Here is a 25,279-nt window from a genome sequence, read left to right as displayed (position 1 = left end):
TAGTGTCACTAAACTATTGCAAAAGAACATTACGGAAACTGGAGATCCATTTGAGTACGATCAATGTAAGACTTGTGAACACGGAAATAGCCAGACATGAACTTCGAAATCGTAATATAGAATTAGAAAGTGATTACAATTTCATAACAACAAACAATTTCCAAGCATTTGACTTCGACAAACCATCTGATCAGACAATGTCCCAATGCTAGGAGACATGTGAAAACTGAAGCATCTCTATGCTGCCACCTAATCAGATACTATATATATGGTCTTCTAGCATAATTTTATAAAACTTAAACCAGTTATATACTAGAACATTATTGATTACATTGTTCCCGGTTGATCAAAAAAGAGAAAAATATCATGTTCGTTAAGAAATAGCAAAAGTAAAGAAAGTTGAGTTGTCGTAGGAGTCATTTCTATAAATGTCTTTTATAAAGAACCAAGCATTTGTTGTTCTGCATGAATGTTCAATTTGATAAATTATATGTTCAGAACTTTCCAACATATATCTACATAATAACTCTTGAAATATCAGACAACATATGCATGCTAGATATTCATAGGGACTTAAACTCACAATTTGCAAAGGAAAAGAAGAAGAAAAATGCATACTCTAAAGATAAAGGAACACCTTAAAACATGATAATAGTTTTCTTTTGGGGTGCATGGTTTCAAAAGGTTTTCTTTTGTATCTACAATTTATATACAAAAGCATTCCATTGAGAAAGAGATGATAAAGATATGAATTTCAGACATAGACAGAAGCAGCATATAAGACCTCAACGGTATATGCGTGTGAGAAATCAGGATAAAGTTTGACGACAGCATCGGACCACTCACACTTCCCCCAAACCTCTCCTCCCTTGCGTCTCTCCACAGAAATCTCAGCACACCATAGCTCCACATTCCCCTCAATATCGTCAAGCTGCTTGTTCCAGAATATGACAATGTTCCCGGCAGAGTTGCTACAAAGTTTGCCGATATCAAAATCAACAGGTCTGGCAGGCTTACCCCACCGGTGTACCCAACCCCAGAAAAGGTAATCAAGCTCTTCCTAAACCTTCACTTTCTTCCATTCCAAATTCCGTGGATCACACCACAATATTCTCCGGCGAGTACCACAACAGTAACTCTTTCCCAATGACACACCAATCTTTTCGGTGTCCTGGCTGCTTAGAATTTGTTTCTCCAAGGGATATGCCATCACTTGGCACGATGTAGAAGCTTTGACCATCCTCATCCACCGCAAAAATCGTACTCGTCCCATTATCATCTAGCACCACACTTTGTTAGATATCCAGAGCATATGTTTTAGTCTCAACATAATACGGAAGCCATGCATGACTCCCAAGTTTTAGTGTTTGGATCGAACACCTCTTTTGAGTCTGCCCAGTTTGGGCAATCCCCCACCCCTCGTCTACAAGGCTTACCGATGCTGAAGCACGAGCCATCTTCATGGACGGGACGCTGTGCCATGTGTGAGACAAACAGTCAAGGAACCAGACATCCCAAGTGCGTTTACCGTTTTTCATTCCTAGATCCCATGAGTCCATGACCCACCGCCACGAAAGAAGATGAGTCCGGAGCCTGTTTAGGGTTCGACGGGATAGGGCTCAGCCGATGAAGATTAGGAGTGAGGATGAACCAGCGTGGGGTTGGCTCAGGAACATACGTAAAAAGATGCCTCGGTGTTACCTATCAGCGAGAGCACGGGCAGAGCTCAGTGGAAGCTACGAGAGAGCGGTGGCTCTTGGAGGTGATGGCTAAGGAGGCGAGGTCTGATCTCGAGTGCTGAGCTAGCAGCTCATAGCCACCGCATCTGGCAACGAACATAACCCGGACGAAGACGGAGGAGACGCTTCATGCGTCGTCTTCTTTCTTTTATTGTGCGGTGGCTTTTCGGCAACGTAACATGTGCACATCGTCAGTCCTAGTTCATCAAACCAACAACGCGAAATATTAAATATTTCTTTCATTGATTTGAGAACGTATCCCCCTATATATTAAAAAGATAAGTCACTTTAGTAACTTCTCAATAGGTAGCAATCATACATAGCTTCTTAGAAAATTTCTCTTAATCCTCTTAGTTGATTTTTGATAATTTCTTTTTCATTTTTTTTTAAATCAGCGGGAAAGAGTTAACGTAGAACTACTTAATTTAGGTTTCCAAACACTCTCAAGTAATAAAGACAAAACACTACGCTTTTCTCTTGTCGATTAGAAGAACCAAAAGTTGGGATTTTTCAAGGTTTCCCTTTGATCATTTTAATTGGATTTGGGGATTAAATTGATATGGTGAATCGAAGGCCGAGCAGAACCAGAGGAGTTCGACAGGTGGATCGGTAATATCAGTTCTCGGAACAGTGAATGAAGGTCGATCGAAATCAGAGAAATCGGAGAACTGCTTCCTCGGTGGCCGAGCTTTATAGAGTACTGCTTCCTCGAGAACTGACAGATAGTGTCTTCTTTCATTCCGGTGGACCGAGCTTCGCTCACTGTTCCGAGAACTGATTCCTCGAGTGCCGATTGGTGATTCCGGTAAGGGCTAGGGTTACGAATCAGAGGTTGCGTTCTTCTCTTGATGCCAGGGATTAAGCAAGCGTCCAGTGATTGAAGAACGCAATGATATAGTACGTTTTGTGAAAATTGTCTCGGCCGATTTACTTTGCTTGATTGTGGATGAATCAAATGTTGTCTCGGGAACACTTGCAAAATTTGAAGCTTGATTTTGGCTGAAATGCTATTTTGATCCCTAAAATCCAGAGTCCTAAACTTCCACACTACTCTCTGCTTTTTTTCGTTTGAAGAGTCCTAAACTTCCAAAATATATGTGTTATTATGAAGCAGTTATTAGCGTATTGAGGTTAGGATTCTTCGCTGTCCCCATGTCCCCATGTTCCTAATATCTCTCTTACTTTCTGGTGGAGGCTACAATTTAAGGAGGGCACATAATACAATTTCATAACAGGGAGCATCGAGAAAACAACAATTTTACTCAAAATCATTAAAATCTTGGATTCTCAAGCTACGGAACCTATATGTTCTTTCGGAAGTTGAGCTATATCATCATTTTTTTTTCTTCAGCTCTTTTCCTATTGCACATGCCGTTTTCTGATTTGACATTTATTGAAACTTAAATGAGAGTAGGGAAAATATACAAATGGAAATGTTTGAGAAAAAAATACGTGGTGGTCTGTAGCTGAATATATTCCAGTATAGTGTTATCCAGTTTCAGAGCAGTACTCTTGGAGGTATATTCTTTCCTTTGCAAAAGATTGATTGAGAAATGGTTCATATCAAATATGTAGTTGTTTGAAGCTGGGGATATACCATTAACTTTTCCTAGATAGTTGTTAGACCAATTTGAAGCGTTCTGTTTTCTTGGGCCAATGTATCTGTAGGATTTAGTATAAAATATAGATTTTATAGCCTATTTAGAAAAGCCCAAACCTATTATCGATTTTGAAAAGAAAAACATATTTTTGTAATAAATAAATTAATTTATTTAAAATTACAAGGGGATTTTTGTATTACTTGCGCAAGTTGCAAAGTAACTTAAGAATAGTTCAAATGTAAGTTACCTTATTTATTTTAAAATTTCTTGCTCAAGTTATTATCACATTTATTGAAAATTTAAATGCCAATTTACCTTAATGTTTCTAAATTCTAAATTCGTTTGTAATGACTTACCTTATTACAATATAAAAACCCGGTGAAATAGTTAATAGGGGAATAACTTTCTTTAATCTATTTCAATATTTATTGTGAAAAATAAATATAGAAACGTCATTTATTTTTAAAAGGTCGACAATATAAAGTTGCCTTATTGAGAATAAGCATTTCTTGCGCAAGTTAGTATCACATTAATTCGACTTTTAAACCTTTCTAAATTGTTAATTCATTTTTAATGACTTACCTTATTTTAAATATGCATTACTTGCGCAAGTTCTTATATATTAAATGCAAACCAGCTTGTGACAATGTATTAATATCTTTCTTTAATCTATTTCAATATGTAAGTTAGAGGTTGAAGGTTTTTCAAAATTGTAAGTGGTTCAAAATTATTTAACATAAATATTTTACAAAATATATGTTATACCGACACTTTTGGGATCATAATTTCAAATACTTTTAAAATATTTCCAGGGTGAACAAAAGAGACCCGCAGATAGCATTGGTGGCGTCGAAACCATATTGTCTGATTCCGGAAATATTTGAAAAGTATAGATTTTTCAAGCCTATCATTCAGAAATCAATTATTGAAGTGTTGGAGACAGAACATGTAAAGGAGATGTTATATCTTAAGGTTGTTTTTCGATTCTTTTATAACACTCTGCTTTTTGGATACACAGCGGCAGAGGTGTATTGTTATGTGTACAATTGCTGCCATTGATTATGATATGGGATGGTACTATATGAGTTGCAAAATCTGTTGTCAAAAAGTATTGTTAGTGCCTAGCGATCAGATGGTTTATGGAATTCAAAAGTCCCAAATCAAGAAAAAGTACTATTGCGTCAAGTGTAAAAACTATCGGCCAGAACTTCTGCCAAGGTAAGTATAACATTGGAATCGTAATTTCTATATGTGCTTTAGACTCGAGAAACCAGTGATTTCGAAATATATGTGCAACTCATTCTGTTCCATATAGGTACAATTTACAATTGGTAGTCCTTGACAATACTGGCCACACATAGTTCCTTCTGCTTGACAACCTTGCAGAAGAATTATTAGGGATTCCCTGAATTATGTTATCCGGTTCATTGGCTGACCAGGTAATAACTTACAACTTAATATTTTAATAGTATACTTGATTTTGAAAACTATGCATGTTATCAGTAACTGAATCTGTTTATAAATTATTTTTGAACAAGAAATTTACTTAACCTAGGTATCTCATATGCTCTTATAAATAAAGTTTATATACTCGACATTCTATAGATCATATTTCGCCAAAGAGGTTACAATCTCCACTCTCTATCTTCTGTATTATTATGTTATCACTAGGTTATACAAATCGTGTATGAAGGTTGATTTTTATCTTTGTCAAAACACAGTATTCTTGCAGCAATGGAAAGCATGAAGAAAATATTTTCTGAAATTATTGAAGCAAGATCGGTAAATATTTTTTTTTTTTCATTTTCCCAATCGTTTTCATTTTCTTAAACTAATTCAAATATGATTTCACTACAATTTTAATCAAAATAGGCTGGAACGTGCGTGGTTGTTGCTAAAATTGAGGCTATTGATTTGGAAAAACCATGGTATTACACTGCCTGCAATTTTTGCAAAAGAAAATTGGTCAGACAAGGAGATGGTTTTGAGGAAAACGTGCAACATCTTCAACAAAACCTTCTATACAACTGCAAAACATGCAAAAAGAATTTTTATCAGAATATTCCGTAGTCAGGGTACGTAATTTTAATCTATTTTTTTTCAAATATAATTTTTTAAATATATAAACTGTTACAATTATTTATTTTTTGTATTTGCCAGATGGGTAGTGATGAGTTAGGAGACCGATTGTATTTGATTACCATCCAGTTTTCCAACTATTTCGATGACGGTATGTCAATTTAATATTATTTTATGTTCAATAAAATTTATAAATTTACAAATCTATCAAATAATGTTAACCCGTCCAATTGCTTACAAAGTTTATTTAATTTTTTGCAGGTTTCTAATGGATTTTGTTTTCTTTATCGAGAATTGTACTTCATAATTTATATTATTTATGGATAATATTTTGAATTTTATTATAATTTCTTTTAATATGTCTACATAAATTTTTCGATATTATTTATGGCAAAATAATATTATTCACCTAATATAATGAATTACAACACATATACAATACAATTCTAATTAATGATAATATAAAATATGTTACTTCTAAAACTATACACTATTTATTCCATATTTTGAATGAAAGTATCTTTTTAAACACACAAATTATTTTGGGACGTTGCAATTATACATACACACAATAACTGCCTCTTGATACTGAAGTTACTTTGTTCCCTCTCGTCCATGTCAAATATTGAGTACCAGTTTTCCATGACTAATGCTTTCTCCCAAAAACGGTGGTATTATAATGTAAAATCGGTTACTTCTAAAACTATACACTATTTATTCCATATTTTGAATTTTGTTATGTCTGCACAGGGTGCGGGCCGGTCACCTAGTTGATCCTTATTCTCCTTAGCTAGGAGTTTTTTTTTTTAACAAAGTTAGCTAGGAGGTTTATTGAGGATTAAGAAACGTACTGAGAGATTTCCGCAAGATTTTCCAATGATAGTCTTTTTCATTTATTTTTACAAAAAAAAAAGTTTACACCAACTTTTGCTAACTTTTCGGAAATTATGGAAAAACAGATCCAAATTTTATGGATCAGATAGATGGTCTTATTGGAGTATGATTCCTAGTTATCTCAGGAATTATACGAAATAGATTTAGATAGACTCTAATATGATTTTCCTATTCTAGATTGGTTCTTTACAATTTCTTTTTGTTGCTTTACTTAACTTGGTATATAAACCAAGCTTCTAATCAATAAAACATAACTTTCTTTGATCCCAAACTAGAATTTGTCATGGTATCAGAGCAAGAACAAATATAAACACATCAAAAACATCCTTATTCTCGTGATTATCTTGCAAATTGCAGACCATTCACAATTTTTTTTTCAAAACTTCTTTATTCAGAAACTTGAATAAGAAGATCTTCCATTCATACTAAATCTTTTCTTTGCAAATCGCAAACACATATTTTCCTTATTAACTCATCGTTTCAGAACTTGAAACAACGAGCATTCAAAACCTTCGGCGTTCAACAATGGAGATCACCGCAGGCAACATCAAATACAAAACAATCACCCCTTATGATCTTTCATCTAATGATAATCCAAGAGCTGTTATATCTCAACCACTCCTCAATGGATTGAATTATGATGAATGGGCCATCAACTTTCGTATGGCTCTTAGCTCACGGAAGAAGTTTGGTTTCCTTGACGGCAGTCTACCAAAACCGGCAGCCGATTCAACCTACTTAGAAGATTGGATAGCAAACAATCATCTGATTGTAGGGTGGATAAAACAAATGATTGAACCAAAAATTCGATCATTTATCTCTACCCGTGAAATCGCTAAAGATTTATGAGATATCATCAAAAAACGTTATTCTATCAAAAGTGGAGCACGTCTTCAGCAACTACGAAACTCTTTGGCAAATTGCAAACAGAACGGGACTTCAATAGATGAGTACTTCGGTCGTTTAACGAAAATCTGGGATGGGATTGCAGACTGCATGAATTCCAAACAAAGTAGTTGTGGCAAGTGCGAATGTGATCTAAATTCGGCCAGAGACAAAGAAATAGAAACTCTGCGAGTTCATGACTTTCTCTCGGGACTCGACGATGCTACACACGGCATCATACGATCACAGATATGCGCCATAACTCCCCTTCCAGACCATGATAGCGTCTACCAGACGGTATCACATAACGAGATAATTCGTTCCAGCATCACATCAGATACACCAGTAATGGGCTTCTCATCTCAGGCTCGTTCATCAACTAATGCTTCAAGACCTAATACTACGAGACCAGGGAACAAGGATCATTCCCGACAGTGCACGGCGTGTGGTCGGACAGGACATGAAGCCTTATGGTACTTTACAATTATCGGTTTTCCCGAATGGTGGGAAGACAGACCGAAGAACAGAGGTCCTAATCGCAGTACACAACAAAAACCAACTCAACCAAAAGCAAATACAGCTACAGTCGCTAAAACAGAAACATCAAAGCTTCAAGCGAATGTAACCATCACCGATGCTGATCGATTGGGACTCACTGGTATCACTGACGAGCAATGGAGTATTGTTCATAAGTTAATCAACAAGGGAACAACTCAAAACGAGCATCTAAAGGGTAAGAAAGACGAGTGTGTTTGGATCATGGATACTGGTGCAACACACCATATGACAGGTTGTATCGATATAATGATAAACAATCGTGATATCACACCTATACCGGTTCTATTACCTGCAGGCTCAGAAGCAATGGCTTCCAAGCAAGGAACAGTTCAACTAACAAGCACATTACACATTCACAATGTGTATTATGTGGCGGGATTTCATACTAATCTCATCTCCTTTGGTCAATTAGTTACAGATAATTTCCTTGTGGGACAAGTAACGGATAAACTCATGATATTGCAGGACCGTACCTCGAGGATGCTGATTCGTGCGGGTGAAAGAGAGGGAGAGGGATTGTACCGTTTTCGAGGGATCGAGACCTTGACGTCACTGCAGTCTACTGTTGTAGAGGATTCAGTTTTATGGCATCGTCGTCTTGGCCATTCATCTACTCGTATTACGGGAATAGTTTCTACTTCAGAAAATTTAAATCTTATTAAGAGTTGTGATATTTGTTTTCGAGCTAAACAAAATCGTCAAAGTTTTCCAGATAGTAGTCATAATGCAAAAGAGATTTTTGATTTAATCCATTGTGATCTTTGGGGTCCGTATCGAACTACAACATTTTGTGGATCTCGCTACTTTCTCACCATCGTTGACGATTTTTCTCGAGCCATATGGTTATATCTTCTACCGGACAAGACCTTTGTGGCTCAACAACTCAAGGATTTCATGACTTTGATCGAGAGACACTATGGTAAGAAGATCAAAACATTACGGACCGACAACGGAAAGGAGTTTACTTGCCTTACCAAATTCCTTAGAGAACAAGGAATCGTCCATGAAACCTTGTGTATTCACACACCGCAGCAGAATGGACGTGCTGAGCGAAATCATATGCATATCCTTAATGTCGCACGAGCCTTGAGATTTCAAGCAAACTTGCCAATTGGTTTATGGGGAGAATGCGTTTTAACAGCGGCATACCTAATCAACCGCACACCATCATCACTTCTTAAGGATAAGACTCCGTTTGAGCTTCTTCATGGTCAACCTCCTATGATCTCTCACATCTGTGTTCTTTGTTGTTTAGCTTATGCTCACAACAAGAATACCAAAGGCGATAAGTTTGCACCACGCAGTCGACGATGTATTCTCATTGGCTATCCTTCGGGTACTAAGGGATGGAAACTGTTTGATCTTGAACAAGAAACTGTTTTCATCTCTAGAGATGTCACTTTCCAAGAGGATGTATTCCCTTATGATGATAAAGCATCAACGGCACCATTGGAGACCATACCTCCGCATATAATGACCGCATCAGATACTGAAGATGTGATTGTCTCACTTCCTATCCAGAAAAATACCCCAACGGCTTTAGAAAATCAGACCGAAGGGGTAGACATTACAGAAACAGAGGTTACAGAAACAGAGGATCTAGAAACCACAGAAATAGAGCCCATTGAAACACTCCATCGACTCGATATCACGATTTCATGATCAACACAGTTACTACAATCCCTACTCTCACTCCCTCTCTGCCATCATCTACACCTCAGCTATCCTCACGTTCGTTGTTTCCTCTATCTAACTATTTATCATATGATCGTATTGCTCCTAAACATTGCAGCTATCTCATTGCTTTGGCGAGTAATATCGAACCTAGAAGTTTCAAAGAAGCAATGAAACATAAGGTTTGGAGAGATTCTATGAAATCAGAAATGGATGCTCTTGAAAGACAACATACGTGGGATCTTCAGGAGTTACCGCAAGATAAAAAGGCTCTCGGAACCAAGTGGGTTCATACGATTAAACTTCGAGCGGATGGTACAATCGAAAGACACAAGTCTCGGCTGGTAGTCTTGGGCAACAATCAAAAAGAAGGCTTAGACTATACAGAAATGTTTTCCCCGGTGGCTAAGATGATAACAGTTCGTTTGTTTCTTGATCTTGCCGCAAAGAATAATCATGAGATCCATCAAATGGATGTTCACAATGCGTTTCTTCATGGTGATCTCCAAGAAGAAGTTTATATCAAGGTTCCTCTCGATTTTTCTAATCCTAATGACACGCGTGTGTGCAGATTACGAAAGTCACTTTACGGTCTCAAACAAGCTCCGAGATGTTGGTTCGCGAAACTTGCATATGCTCTCTTAAAGTATGGGTTTTCACATACCCATTCTGACCATTCATTGTTCGCCTATACGAAGAACAGTGTTTCTCTCATAATTTTGGTGTATGTGGATGATCTTATTATCTCCGGCAACTCCAATTCTGAAGTCAATTCATTTAAAGCATACCTATCAACGTGCTTCCATATGAAGGATCTCGGTATACTCAAATACTTTCTTGGCTTAGAGGTAGCCCGGAGTCCTCAAGGTATATATCTGTGCCAGCGGAAATATACACTAGAAATAATAACAGAATGTGGTTTGCTCGGATGTAGACCAGCTGGGTCACCTATGGATCAGAATCATAAACTAGGCTCGTCTCAAAGTGATTTTCTTACGGATCCAGAGCGTTATAGACGTCTTACCGGTCGCCTTATATATCTACTTACTCCGTACATATCTTATCGCAATTTATGCAACAGCCAAGAGAAGAACATTGGTCTGTTGCTTTGAAAACTGTTCGATATTTAAAAGGGACGGTCGGCCAAGGTATTCTACTAAGGGCCAATGCTACGTTTTCCATCACCGGCTGGTGCGATGCGGACTGGAGAGCATGTCCTACTTCTCATCGATCTCTAACTGGCTGGATAATTCAGTTTGGGACTTCTCCCATTGCTTGGAAGACTACAAAACAAGATGCTGTTTCTTTATCATCAACAGAAGCAGAGTTTCGTGCGATGAAAGCAATAACACATGAACTGATTTGGTTGAAGGAGCTTCACCGGGAAATGGGAGTCTCGCATAAGGAGCCAATGACGGTCTGTTGTGATAATAAATCAGTCTTACACATAAGTGTCAATCCAGTTCTACATAAGAAGACAAAGCATATGGGAATCATCTGTCAATTTGTTCGTGATGAGATAATCAAAGGAGATCAAAACAATTCATGTATCAACATACGATCAGCTAGCAGGCATTTCACCAAAGCTTTGGGACGCTAGGAATTTGATTCAGAAGATCAATAATATTCATGCTCCAACTTGAAGAGGGGGGGGGGGGGGGGGGTAGAGGAGGGGAGGTATTGGAGTATGATTTCTAGTTATCTTAAGAATTATAAGAAATAGATTTAGATAGACTCTAATATGATTTTCCTATTCTAGATTGGTTCTTTACAATTTTCTATTGTTACTTTACTTAACTTGGTATATAAACCAAGCTTCTTATCAATAAAACATAACTTTCTTTGATCACAAAGTAGAATTTGTCAGGTCTACTCCAATATCTTTTGTTGGATTGTAATTATGCAAATCTCTTTTAGTTTCCTAGTCTTTTGGTTATTTTTGAATTTAATTAAAGTTATTTTAGTTTAATTTTTTGGGTATGAATACTAAATATATTTTTTTCGGACAGGAGCACTTCAACAATTAATTTGGGTATAACACATGCTATCATAACAACAACAAATGTCAGACGGGTTTACGTGTCCTTTTCGGTGATGACGTGTGATGTTTGGCAGCCACTTGCCTCCTCTCAGTCATCTCACTCTCTCTCGGTGATGACGTGTGACGTTCGGCAGCCACTTGCCTCCTCTCAGTCATCTCACTCTTTCGTCTTCCTTTCATTTTTCTTTAATATCTGTCGTCTAAAATTCAAGTTGAATCTTGGTTTGTTTTGGGAGGTGGATTCGGAGTAGACAAGAATTGGAGGAAGCTTTGACGGCACTCAGACGTTTGATAGTTCGACGTTTGTGGCTGAACGTTTGTGGCTTAACCGGAGAAACAGAGATGGAAGAGATACGAAAAACAGGGACAACAAGGTATTTTATCAATTTTGCCTTCAAGGTACTAGTAATATTAGGTTGGTCTTAGTAGCTCCTCTCTCATCGACACGTGTTCGATCTTGTGAATATTTTCCATTGACACATACAGAAGAACGTAAAATGCCATATACGATATCTTCTCAAATTTGATTACTTTGTTCTATAGTGCTTTTACTTGTACATTGTGAAACTGAAAAGTTTTCTAGATGATGAGATCAACCTTTGCTTGTTCAGCGTTTTTTAAACAGGATATCTGTCTCCTTTGTTCAGAAAAGGATATCAGTTTCGAGGAAAATGTTAATAATATATAGCCATCTGTTGACAGGTCAGACTATTTCTGGGAAGAAGATGAAGATCAAGGCGAGCAAAGTAATTTATAACATGTATGTATGTTATACAAGGTACATACGCCTTAATTGTATTTTGTTACAAGTGTCTAATCTTTAAGATGTCACATGAAACCAAGATAAAAGACGAGAGCTTTTGGCACATGAAACCAAGACAAAACCATACCTGGCTGTTTAAAAAGATTCTGGAGGAGAGGCAAACGGCGCTACAGTGGGTCCAAATCGACCCTGGAGATGGCTCTAACATCAGTTTTTGGAAAGACCCATGGACTAAGTTTGGCCAACTCATCTCATTCGTTGGACATAATGGTCCGCGCCTCACTGGTATCCCTCTCAACGCCACAGTAGCGGATATCTGGAGAGATGGAGGTTGGAGTATTCAATCGGCAAGGTCAAGAGAAATGGAGGAACTACTCATCTACCTTTACTACGATAGCTCTAACAGACGCGCGCTGGATAAACAATGGAAAGACCCAGAGATCCTTCTCTAGCTCCTATGTCTATCACTCCTTGCTGCCGCATACTCCTAAAGTCCCTTGGTATCCACTCATTTGGATCAAAAAAGGTATTCCGAAGCATAAGACTCTTGCCTGGTTAATGCTTCTTAATCGGAGCCCGACCAGAGACCGTTTACTTTCTTGGGGCCTCCAAACTGATCCTCTATGCCTCTTGTGTAATCGGGAGAACGAATCACGAAACCATCTCTTCTTCTCTTGTACCTACTCTGCATCTGTTTGGAATCACTTCTCTATACGGTTGGGTATCAATTCTCCATCGGCTTCCTGGGATGACGTCGCTCACTCTCTCCTGTCTCAATCGGGAAGTAGACACCGTAACTACCTGTCCATAGTCACTTGGCAAGCCACGATCTACGATCTCTGGTGGGAACGGAATGATCGTCTACACAGAGGTAATCACCCATCTCCCGATCTGACCATTAAGAAAATCTCCTCCGCAATCAAGAACAGAATATCAGAGAATAACCCCCTGGCCAGCGAATTAATACAGCTCTGGTTCTCTCTGTTTCCTGCGTGATCGCTGTCTATTACCCCGTCATCTTTCTCGTCTTGTCTGATTCTAACTAGAGTCCTAATCGCTTTCTTTATCTCGTTAATCTTCTTCTATTTAGAAGGGATGAATCTTTTATTATAAAGTGGGATGCTAGTTTGGGCTTTCTCCTTAGAAGTGCACTGGGTTCTAATTGGTTTTTGTTTAGGTTTGTATTAAAGTGGTCTGAGAGCCACTTTTGCTACTCATCATATTTTTAATTTAATGCAAGAATCAGTTCAAACAAAAAATCTTTAAGATGTCTTAGTTTTTTATTTCAACTCAAAAAAAAAAAACTAAGAAATACATTTTAAAGATCAGACACTTGTACGAGGTGTATGGGTGTATATACCTTGTACATGCATCCATGCTATAAATGTCTCTTCTAGTTATTTTTTTCCCACTTTCGCCTTCTGCCAGTCTAATCTGTCAATGCATCACTATCAACATTCCCCTAGAGACTGATACCCTGTTTTTGTTGGACAAAGGAGACTGATAGTTTTATGGTCTTTGGTTTCTAACAGATTCTGTCGTTGGAGTGTATGTACCTCACTCAAAACAAAGGAGACTGATAGTTCTATGGTCTTTGGTTTCTAACAGATTCTGTTAATTATATATATACGAATATTATAATTTATGTTGTTGTGAAGTTGTGATGGACTAACTAGACCAACCCTAACATGTTTTTTTTTTATGGTTCTGTTATGATTTCTCATGGCTACATTGATTCTCTCGTAATTTGTTACAGTTTTGTTTTTTTTTTTTTTTTTTTTTTTTTTGTAACACATACTTTTCCATAAATAAAGAAGGCCTCAGGCCCATTGTCGACCCACTAAGGGTTAGAAACAAATGAAGCAGAAAGAGAGAGTTTGGCTAATCGATCGGCTTCCACATTGCAAGACCGAGGAACATAAGCAAAAGAGATCTCGACAAACACAGAAGAGAATTCTTGTATATCTTTGACGATGCCAAAAATCTCTTTCACATGTGCGTCGTTGTTGATAGCTCTGATGAGCGTTGAGTTGTCAGAGAGCATCCGGAGCTTGGAGAGCTCGAGCTTCACTGCGTCGATGATACCTGCACGGAGCGCTAGTGCTTCCGCAACAAGAGGGGAGTTGACACTTCCTTGGGGCTTCGATCCTTGGATGATAGTGGTTCCCGATTCTTCTCTGGTAATCCAGGCTAGTCCCGCTCTCTTCGATTGGGCGTCAAAGGCCGCGTCTGATTTGCATATCGGTATAACATCCTCGGTGGTTCGAATCTGGTGAGTCCTCCTCGATTGTGATATTCCTTGCGTTGTTGATGCCTTCTGTGGTTGCGCATTGATCCATTCTCTTGCAAGTCTTATAGCTTTTGTTGCGATTTCCTCAAGTGCGAGAGTTCTTTTCTCAAAGAGGAGTGTATTCCGAGCTGTCCAAAGAACCCAACACATCCACGGGAGTATAGTGGTGGAGACCCCAGAAGGAGGGAGACATACCAAAAGTCTACATGCTATTACCGCTTTTTTGAAGTTTGTCTCCGTAGCTAGGTGAACTACTTGTCTTAATGGGATTAGCTTCCAGACTTCTTGAGCAAAAGGGCAATTAAAAAAGGTATGCATTGCGGATTCTACCCCCTTACATCTGATACATAGCGCCTCTGATTGAATTCCTCTTCGTTGCAGGTTTTCTCCAAGTGGGATCGCCTCTTGGATGATTGACCACATGAACAATTGCACCTTAGGTGAGCATTTTGCATTCCAGATATCCTTTATCCAGTCAAAAGCATCGGCGCTAGGTTCTTGTATACGTTGAGTTTTCATTGCTGTTGTATAATAACCTGATTTGGTGGTGTATTTGCCTGATTGTAGCGGCTGCCATACATGGATGTCCTCTGTGGTTGGATGTCCTCTGTGGTTGGATGTCCTGAATTTAGCAGCTGGATCTCCTTTGTCATTAGAGGTAAAAGCGCTTCTACTTCACTCTTGTTCCATTTCATGTCAGACGTTAGGAGGTCGGAGACTGTTAGGTCCAAAGCCGACTCTTGTGTAGGTCCATATGGCTTAGTGTTCTTATCTAAGGATATCCAAGAATCTTTCCACACCTTAGTTGATAGACCATTCCCTAGTGCTTTGCCCACGTTGTCTCTTAGTAATTCTCGGCTATGTAAAATGCTCCTCTAAAATTCTCAGCTGAGACCTTCATGAAGCTTTTATTATGGCAATATTTTCCAAGGAGTACTCTCGGTTAAAATTCGCCATGCTTGCTTAGCTAGGAGGGCTTGATTGAACAGTTGAATATCCCTTAGCCTTAAACCACCTCCCGCCTTTGGCTTTGTTAGTCTGTCCCAAGCCACCCAGCACATTTTCTTTACTCCATCAGAATTGTCCCACCAGAAACGTGTGAGAACTGATTGTATCCTCTTGCATAAACTGACAGGTAACTCAAAGCAAGACATCGTGTTCGTGGGGATTGCCGTCAATACTGCTTTCAACATGGTCAGTTTCACGGCTTTGGAGAGGTGTCTTGTTGACCAGCTCGAGGCTCTCTGTCTTATTCGGTCCACCAATGCTGTAAAGAGGACCTTTTTCCTTCTGCCGAAATGCTCAGGTAACCCCAAGTATATTCCTTGGCCTCCTTCCTTTTCAATTCCAAGTGCTTCTCTGACAAGTTTCTTTGTGTCTTCTGGTGTTCTGGAGGAAAAGGTGATTGAAGACTTCTCACTATTGATCTTCTGCCCTGAAGCCAGTTCATATTCCTTCAAGATATTAGTGAGTGCGGCGCAGCTGGCAGGGGATGTTTGACAGAAGAACATGGTATCATCTGCGAAGAGCAGATGATTTACTCTTGGGCTTCCTCTGGCTACTCGTATGCCTTGCAAGGTACATTCTTTCTCTGCCTTTTGACATAGATCTGATAGTACTTGACCGCACAGGATGAATAAGTACGGGGAGAGTGGATCTCCCTGTCTTATTCCTCTTTGTGGAGTCACTGAGCCATGTACTGAATCATTGATAAGGTAGGAGTAGGATACTGTCGACACACATTGCATGATTAGTTGAATCCATTTAGAGTGGAAACCTAGCCTTTGAAGAACTTTCTCAATAAACCTCCACTCTACCCTATCATAAGCCTTAGACATGTCTGTCTTGACTGTCATGGTGCATTTTTTCTGAGCTTGAGATATTTTCAGGAACTGGAGCACCTCGTGAGTGATCAAAATGTTATCCGCTATAGCCCTTTCTGGAATGAATGCTGATTGATTCTCTGAGATAATCAGGTGCAGCACTTTTCAATCTTAGCGTTAATAATTTGGAGATAATCTTGAAAAAAACATTGCAGAGAGCAATAGGACGATAGTCTGGAACTTTTTTGGCCCCCACTGTCTTTGGAATTAGTCTAACGTGGGTTACATTCTGTGCAGGCCGAAGCACCCCTGTGGTGAAGAAAAGTTGGACTTCCTTGACGTAATTCGTTACAGTTAATCAATCTGTTCTGCAATTATAAAAGTTCACTTTTCTGTTCCAGCGGTTCTTTATACTTTGAGAGATGAACAAAACATAGATAGTATAATCATATTCTTAATTTAGTTTGAAGAAAATTAAATTAAAACGTGGTCTCCCTATATTTATATTTTTCTAATTTATTTTCAAGAGTCTTTTGTAATCCAATAGGGGTATATCGAGACCTATCTATACTATTATTTGAGAAGTGAATTTGCTGATTTGTCATGTTTTCCATAATTTTATGTTTATTTGTCATATTTTATTAGATTTTAGCTAAATCATTGATTTATTATGAGATTTTAGCTGATCATTAATTTATTAATTTAGAAAATACCCTTAATAAATCTTATATATAATTGAAAACAAATTTTATTTTGATAATATCAAATTTATATGTTATATTAAATATTTAGTTAATTTTTCTTATTTTTCATATTTTTATTAGGTTTAAAACTTTTAGCTAGGTTATTGATTTATTATTAGTTTCTAACTTATTCACTAATTTTTAATTTCAAGAGACCCTTGATAAATTTAATATATAATTAAAACGAATTTTAGTTTAATAATATTAAATTTATATTTTATATTAAATAATTGATTATAAAATAATATAATAAGATTATCAAAAACATATTAAAAAATAATTCATATATATATATATATTGTGTTGCTATCTAGAAACAATATTTTTTTATTATAAAAGTTAAAAAAATTAAGATACAAAACAATTTATAACTAAATATTAGTCAAGCAAAAACATTTATATAAAAATATTTTCTAAACTATTTCTAAGATATGAGTGTTTTTGAAAAATTTAACACAATAATAAATATATATTTTGATGTTAACTATTTGATTTAACTATTTAAAAATATAAATAATAATTTATTATGATGATTTTAGATTAGTAAGACTTAAACTAATAAGAAGATTATGTCCGCATGTGCGGGCAAAACAACTAGTTGGTATAATACCACAACCTGCTAAATTTTCATAATAACTTAATTAACTCACTATTTGCATACTGACTCTTTGTGACATCTAATGATAGAAGAAAAACAGCCAGCCGAAAACACTTAAACACGCAAACATGTAAAGAAGCTGTATTTCTGTTGGATCCGTGTTAGATCGTTTCGTCGTTAAATAGTAGTCACAAATCAAGTTGTGGCCGGGGATAAGCATGCAAACAAATGACAGACGTATAATCCAAGGTCCACAAATTAAGCTCGGCGACCACTTGCCTCCCCTCAGTCCTTCTATCTCTCTTTGTCTTCCTTTCATTTTCCTGCAATATCTGTCGTCTTAAATTTGAGTTGTATCTTGGTTTGTTTTGGGAGGTCGATTCGGAGTAGGCAAGACTCGGAGGAAGCTTTGACGATCTTCTTCTGTTTAGGCACTCTGCCATTTGATATTTCGACGTTTGTGGCTGAGCCGGAGATTGACGCGGTGGGACGTCTTTTCGGCGGAGAAGGAAGAGATGCGAGAAACAGAGAACAAGGTATGTTATCAACACGTGTTTGAACTTGTGGACATATTTCATTAACACTTACATAAGAACGTAAAATACCATATATGATATATTGTCAAATTTGAGTACTTTGAATGAACAAACCATGGTAGTCTTTTTCTGTTATCTGAATGTAATATTAAAAGTGGAGAATAGTGATACCGGCTTATACAACCCACTAAGCTCCAAAGGACGAACGTAATTATCACAAGCCAACAAGGACACTATACCAAAAACTTATATAGCACAATAAAACACCATTCTACAATTACTTCACTAGCTCCCATATATACACCCCCAAAAACTTCAAGAACCATCAAGTAGAGGCTTCAACGTTTCATCACCAAAAAAGCGTATCAAACCAAGCTGAACGTCCAACAGTTACATACGACTGTCTTACATGATTTGAATGGACACCTCTGGGTTGCAAAGGACTGTTTTATTACCAACTTCCAATAGAAAATGAAATGAAACCTCATATCAAATACGAGCCAACTCCCTTATCATTTTGTTTTTGGACATCATAAAGTCTCACAGAGCCTCATGGCTAATAGAAACCACATAATATCATAATTCCGTAATTTAGCTAGTAGTCACAGATCAAAGGGGGATACCACGTGCTATCGGAACAACAAACAATTGCCATACAATACTAGAGAAACACATCTGATCAGATATTTGGGTCCCGTTGCTAGGAGAATTAAAAAATGGCGCATCTATATAATTTAATGCTACCATCCAATAAACAACTATTTCATCTTCAATCATAGTGATAGTTTTAAGGCTCACTTGTCACACACGTAAATAAAATGTATATATTATAAAATTAGTTGTGCTTGTTAAGACAAATAAAAAAATAAATTAACTTTTCGATATCATGTTTGATATCTATCACTACTTATCTTATTTTGATGTTATATCCTTTACTTTCATCTCTAGAAACTTTAATGGAGAAGCTGATAATGCGGCAAAATCAGCCCTCTCTATGCTTGTAACCAATTCCCTTTTAGGAGTGTAAACCCTCTTTTAAGTAATGCATGTTTGTTTGATCAAAAAAAAAAAATTAACTTGAACGGTCTGTCGCAGGAGTAAGCAAACTATTTTTTTGTCTGCATTAGTGTCCATTTCAGTTTCTGTGATTACAAACTCAACCGTTGATCATTCTTCTTTTCACCTTACGTACACATTACACAACAACAACATTATAGCAAGTCGTTCAAGCTGCTTTGATCGAACAGGCTTAACAACTACAACCTCTACCACTTTACACTGGAAGAATAAAGAGAATTATTAGTTTATTTAACCAGGTTTTAATTTCTATGTTTATGTGACAATGTGATAGATAGTTCATAAGACCATGATTAACCCGAGTTCTTAGGCTGGAGTTCTTAGCTTCGGCCAAGAACCGTTTCTTAAGTTTTAACTAAGAAAAACTAAAAACCGTCTCTTAAATAAGAGGTATAAAAGCCGGCTCTTAAGTGAAAAATGTTAAGAAAAATGTGTCAAATCATGAGTTAATAACCCTAGATTAAGAGTCCGGGTTAATCATGCTCTAAGCTTGCAGTTGATTAACGTGTTGTCGTGTTTTTTTTTCAATTATAAGAAAAAGTTTGAAAATCTTTCCAAACTTAAAATCAGAACATATAACATTAGTAATATAAAATATCACATGCTTCAAAATATATGCAATAGAAGTAGAACCATCTATTGCATTTTTATGTTTAAGTGATTGTTTGAGACTCAACATTAAACTTCTAGTTATCGAATACTAATTAATATTATTAACGTTAATAGAACGTACTATTGCATATATTTGACCCAAAAAAATTAATAGAACGTTACATTGGCAACACAAATTTATTTAACAATAAAAAAACAGTATAATTAATATAACGTTAATAGAACGTACTATTGCATATATTTGACCCAAAGAAAATTAATAGTGTTAAGAAATAACTTATAATTTATAGTATCGAGAAATTTAAATAAGAGTAGAATTTGATACCCGTAGGAAGCAAATAACACTAGTATAAGGGAGAGAATTTATTATAAGGAAGAAGAATAAGATGTAATGGTTCTTTGATTATAAACTCTTGTTTTTGTTTATGGTGTACAAAAGAGTGAGATGAGTGATGGTATTTATAGTGAACAACAATACATAAAATAACAAAGATAGTGCTTAATTTGGTAAATGAGTGGGTGATCATAGTGCTTGATGAGTAGATGATCATAGTGCTTGAGTTGGTAAAGGAGTGGATGATCATAGTGCTTGAGTTTGGTAAAGAAGTGGAGGATCATTTCAAAGTTTATCTTATAACACTCCCCCTTGATCATCCATCTTGTATTACGTAATGCCTCGTTAAAAACCTAGTCATGGAAAACTCAATGGGAAAAACCGTAGTAAAAGTAAAAAGAGTACAACTACGTAAGCTCCCCCTCGAATGAGTAGTCATAGAACCTTTAGAACAATGATAGATTTTCATCTCTCAAATTGTAACATTCTCTTTGGGTGTCTATCTTTTGTATGTTCTTTATTGCCTCGTTAAAACCTTGTCATGGAAAAACCCAATGGGATAAAAAAAAACCATGATAAGGAAAAAGAGTACAACCACACTTACTATCATATTTCTTTCCCTGGAAACAATATCTTCAGGATATGCATTCCAATCAACTCTCTTCAGAGAATTGAACTTAAGAGAATAAACTCTATTCATTTCTATTATGATATCTAGGGCCTTTAGACTTCTTGTCCATAATTCTCTTTTGACTTAGACAATAGTTTATTGGTCTATTTGGATTTCAAACCAAATTTCTTACATATAATCGTATAGAAATTCGTCTCGTACATACGAATTATTCATTTGTAACTATAGAAGTTACTATTATGATTTTCTTTCTTTTCATATGAAATTACATCTTTCAGTAATGAAAAAGATTAATAATTTTCTTAAATAACACTCTTACGTATGGTATTTCAGGACCAAACATATACGAGCGTCTTAAATAAAATACTTTAAGGATCTTTATGATAACATCTCAGTTTTAGATCTCCAGTTTAGAATACATAAAAACAATATAGTATTGTCAAGAGTTTTCTTTCAAAATATAATTTTTTCTATAACTCTTCAGGAGTTTTGATTATATTCAAATCATGATTCTATTGATTTATAATCTCTTGATAAATACAAATGGATACATTTGTTAACCTTATAATATTTCATATATCCCATAAAATAGTTTGTTTCAATTCGATCGAATATGCAGAGTTCCCGGGAACATGATTTTGATATCATCAATCCTTCATGGATTATACTTTCAGGGATTAACATTTTTCAAGTGGATTGTTTCATTCAAGTTCTTCCTTTATTACCAGACTATAAGGAACTAAAACTAGTTGCATCTACCACATGAAATTATGTCTCTTCACAATTAATTTCATATTGATCCTTCTTTGTGTGCAACGGTTCATTTACATCTCACTTGTTTTACACCTTTTAGTGTATGGACTACTGGTCCAAATACTTCTCTATTTCACAAGAAGTTTATATCTTTGTCTATTGCATCTTTCTGATTTGGCCAATCATTTCTTTGTGTACACTTTTCAATAGACTTTCTTTCATGATCCTCTTTCTCATTTATTATATCAACTGCTACTTTGCATGTATAATATCATCGACGTCAATTTTCTTATCGGTTCCATTTTGTTTCATACATGACATAACTTATTGAGATCTCTTCATTTGTCTCAGGTACCTGAATTTTCGTCAGTCATGTTTAATTTCTCTTCTGGAGATCATACAAAACTATATTGCCTCGTTTTGACCATTATCAATATATGCTCCTTTTCATTTACGAGGATTTATCTTGGGAACCAATCTGTCTACCACGCTGCAGGCGTGACTAGCAGTTTGATATTGTTCTTGTAGAACATTTATTCTTATTGGAGCATTTACAGCTGGTATATGTGACTTGATCACTATATTTATATGGGTCGTGTCTGGCAACTGCTTTAGTAAGTTTTGAAATGAATTATCTTTTGGACTTCTATTTCACATTGTGTTTAGCCCGAGGATCAATGATAATTCATTTCAACTTATTTTCTTTTCCAGCTGTTTATTTTCTCCCCCTTATGTTGGAAGTACTAACTCACTTTTAGAATTCATGTATAGCCTTACTTATATTTTTCGGGGATGGCTCTGGATTTTTAAGTGTCAATAGAGATTTATATCCAACATATATTTCCAACCTCGTTTGAAAACACATCTTCATTTGAAGCTCTGTGGCGGAGCAACATCCAACATTCTTAGATGAAAATGATTGGTTTATGATTCTATACCAATGATGGGGAGAAAGAATATTTATTGGCTTGATGCGAACCAGTGTTGCTCAAAATGTTTAGCACTTATCTCAGTGAATGTGCTATAGTCGTTAAAGACTTTAAGAAGTGAATTCACCAATATTATAAAAATGCATAGTGGGTGATCAGTCCACTAACATCTTCGTTATTTATGCCAATATCTTATTTTGGCTGGTGAAAACCATATTACCCTTTTATCTTATGGGTAAGCAACATTTGTCAAATCATTCGGAAGAATCTTCTGGTTCCTATGCATATGACCTTTAAGTATATATTCGCATTATTAATGAACCAAAATGGTCTAACTGATTCATGCCAAATGTAAACTTCTAGTTTACTATACATTTATCTTCATTATACTAATCTTTGTGTAGTACAATATATAAGAGGCTGTAGATATTTTCTCTACAATACTTATACTGCTTTGAGAATTATTTCTGATTGAAATGTATATATCGTTTCGAATCTCATGGATTTACTTTGAGAAAAATTCATCAATCTTAGTTTTAGTGTAAACATAATCTTCTGGATGTTTGACTTATCATAAAAAGTGAGATTCTTTAACTCTTCCCCTCGAGATGATAATACTACAGGTTTATCAATCTCGAATGTATCTCATTTTCTTAATCAACAACATATCCTACATGGGTTATGTATTTTTAACTTTTGATACTTATAAAAATACAATACCTTAAGAACTTTAAATTGCATTCTTAAGAACTTTAAATTGAATTTTTATGTGCAGTAATACTATGTACACTTCTGGAGCATCATATATATCTTCTTTTTAAGCATTCTATAAGTTTTTACTACCTTGTATTGTACACACAATAAATTTTCTTTCATCTTCAGATGAATTCATAATTTTTTTTCTTTATTACCATGTTTATTTTCTCAGCTTTAAGTGAGAGTATAAGTTCTATAAAGAAACTCTTTGGACCTTGACCTCATTTATGCTCACGTCTAAAACCACTATTTATGAGTTTTTTAAATGTCATATTCTCTTCAGGAGAATGAATCATAATCAACTAGACGTGATTTATCAATAGATATTTTTTAATATATATGCATCATAAAAAAATTTCTTGAAGAAATTTTACTTTTAAACTTAACATCCAACATAGTTGGCTTTATTTACAGACTTCAGGTCTTGTAATCTTTAAATGCAAAATACAAAATGAGCTTTAGGTAATCACTTCAGGTGATAATACCTTTTTTATATATATTATCTTCCAAAACTTATGGATCTTTTAGAGTCAAGCTTTAAACTTAAAATCCTCAATATAAATGGTAATAAAATCAAAATATTTCAAATATATATAAATATGTATTAACAAAGGTGTCTTATTATATCAGAAAATAAATAAAACTTTCATAGTAATTATTATATAGACTATATTATTACTCTCATGCTTTTTAACAAAGTTTAACCTATCAATCAATTTAATGAACAAATTTATATCACTGCCAACTTCATGCAAATTGATTTATCTAATCAAGTTTGTTAAACTTGTATATAAAGCATAAAAATACTTATCTTATAAACAGAAGTATATCGGCGATGAAAGTTTCAGCTGTTCACGTTTCTGAATTGGCTGATAACTTGTACATATCTTTCCGAGAGAATACACAATCCTGAAAACTTTAAATTTTGCTCATATAAACATGGCCATTACATTAGTAAATATCAACATATAATCCAAATTCTTTTATGATATTAGACCAAAGACTAATTGACTACAAAACTAACCGATTACAAATAATTTCTTTTATGATGTTAGACCATGAATCATAAAGTATGTTTCCTTAATACCATTAAACCATGAAGCATATTAAAGTATAATAAGCAAAATTTAATTCATCAAATAACTATTATTCTTACATATAGACAAGCGTTGATATATATATATATATATCATCGTCTAAAATGACTATATATATATATATATATTTATTTATTTTTTATTTTTTTTTTAGAATTTCGCAATTTTAAAATGAACCATTTATTATGAACTTCATAATTTAAAAACCGTTTACATTAATCATGCAAGCAATTACAAGGAGAAGCGATGTAAAGAAAATTAAACCGATATTCATCTTAAATTCACTCGGAGTAAATTCTCCAACGAATAAACCATAAATAGAAACACAAATAAAAATGGCACATAAAAACAAAAGTGCGCGAATCATCTTTCTTGAAATGAAAAAACGGAGGAGAGCGATTTGAAATTTTTTTTTTTTTTTTTTGAGAGAAGATGAAATGTTTTGGATGATGAAATGGAGTGAAAATGAGTTGTATTTATAGATGAAAATCACTGTTCATGACCGTTGGAGAAAGGGGAAATTTTTGAAAAATTTTCTTTGTGACCGTTGGGGTTAAATCGAGTGCACCGAAAATCAGTCTGAAAATATCGTATTAAACGATCAATCAAATCTATTAAATTTCATAAAAAAATAAAAATTATGGTGAATAAATATTTTTTGTTATGATAATAAATTATGCGACGGCTCAGCCGGTCAATGCAGAATAATAAATAAATTATACGGCGGCTCGGCCGACCAATTAGCAATAAACAAAATATAAGGTGGCTCAGCCGACCAGTTAACAACAAACAGAAAATAAAGGCGGCTCGGCCGTCCAGTTAACAACAAACAGAAAATAAAGGCGGCTCAGCCGTCCAGTTAACAA

At 35.6% G+C, this 25,279-nt stretch overlaps 1 protein-coding gene across 1 annotated transcript; it reads right to left on the bottom strand.

The window, feature by feature from the left end:
* Window positions 1-754: 754 nt before the first annotated feature.
* On the bottom strand, window positions 755-1,559 carry LOC106358602 (putative F-box/kelch-repeat protein At3g24610). The gene is made up of 3 exons (XM_048743628.1): window positions 1,381-1,559; window positions 1,126-1,290; window positions 755-971 (listed from the first exon to the last, which is right to left on the bottom strand). The coding sequence occupies exons 1-3, from the start codon at window positions 1,557-1,559 to the stop codon at window positions 755-757; spliced, it is 561 nt and encodes a 186-aa protein (XP_048599585.1).
* Between the last annotated feature and the right edge of the window lie 23,720 nt (window positions 1,560-25,279).

Source organism: Brassica napus, chromosome C1 (genome assembly GCF_020379485.1).
Source record: "Brassica napus cultivar Da-Ae chromosome C1, Da-Ae, whole genome shotgun sequence".
In the NCBI taxonomy this organism is placed as follows: Eukaryota; Viridiplantae; Streptophyta; class Magnoliopsida; order Brassicales; family Brassicaceae; genus Brassica; species Brassica napus.
Note: the sequence above shows the minus strand (reverse complement) of the source record. Positions and strands in the feature narration are given on the sequence as shown.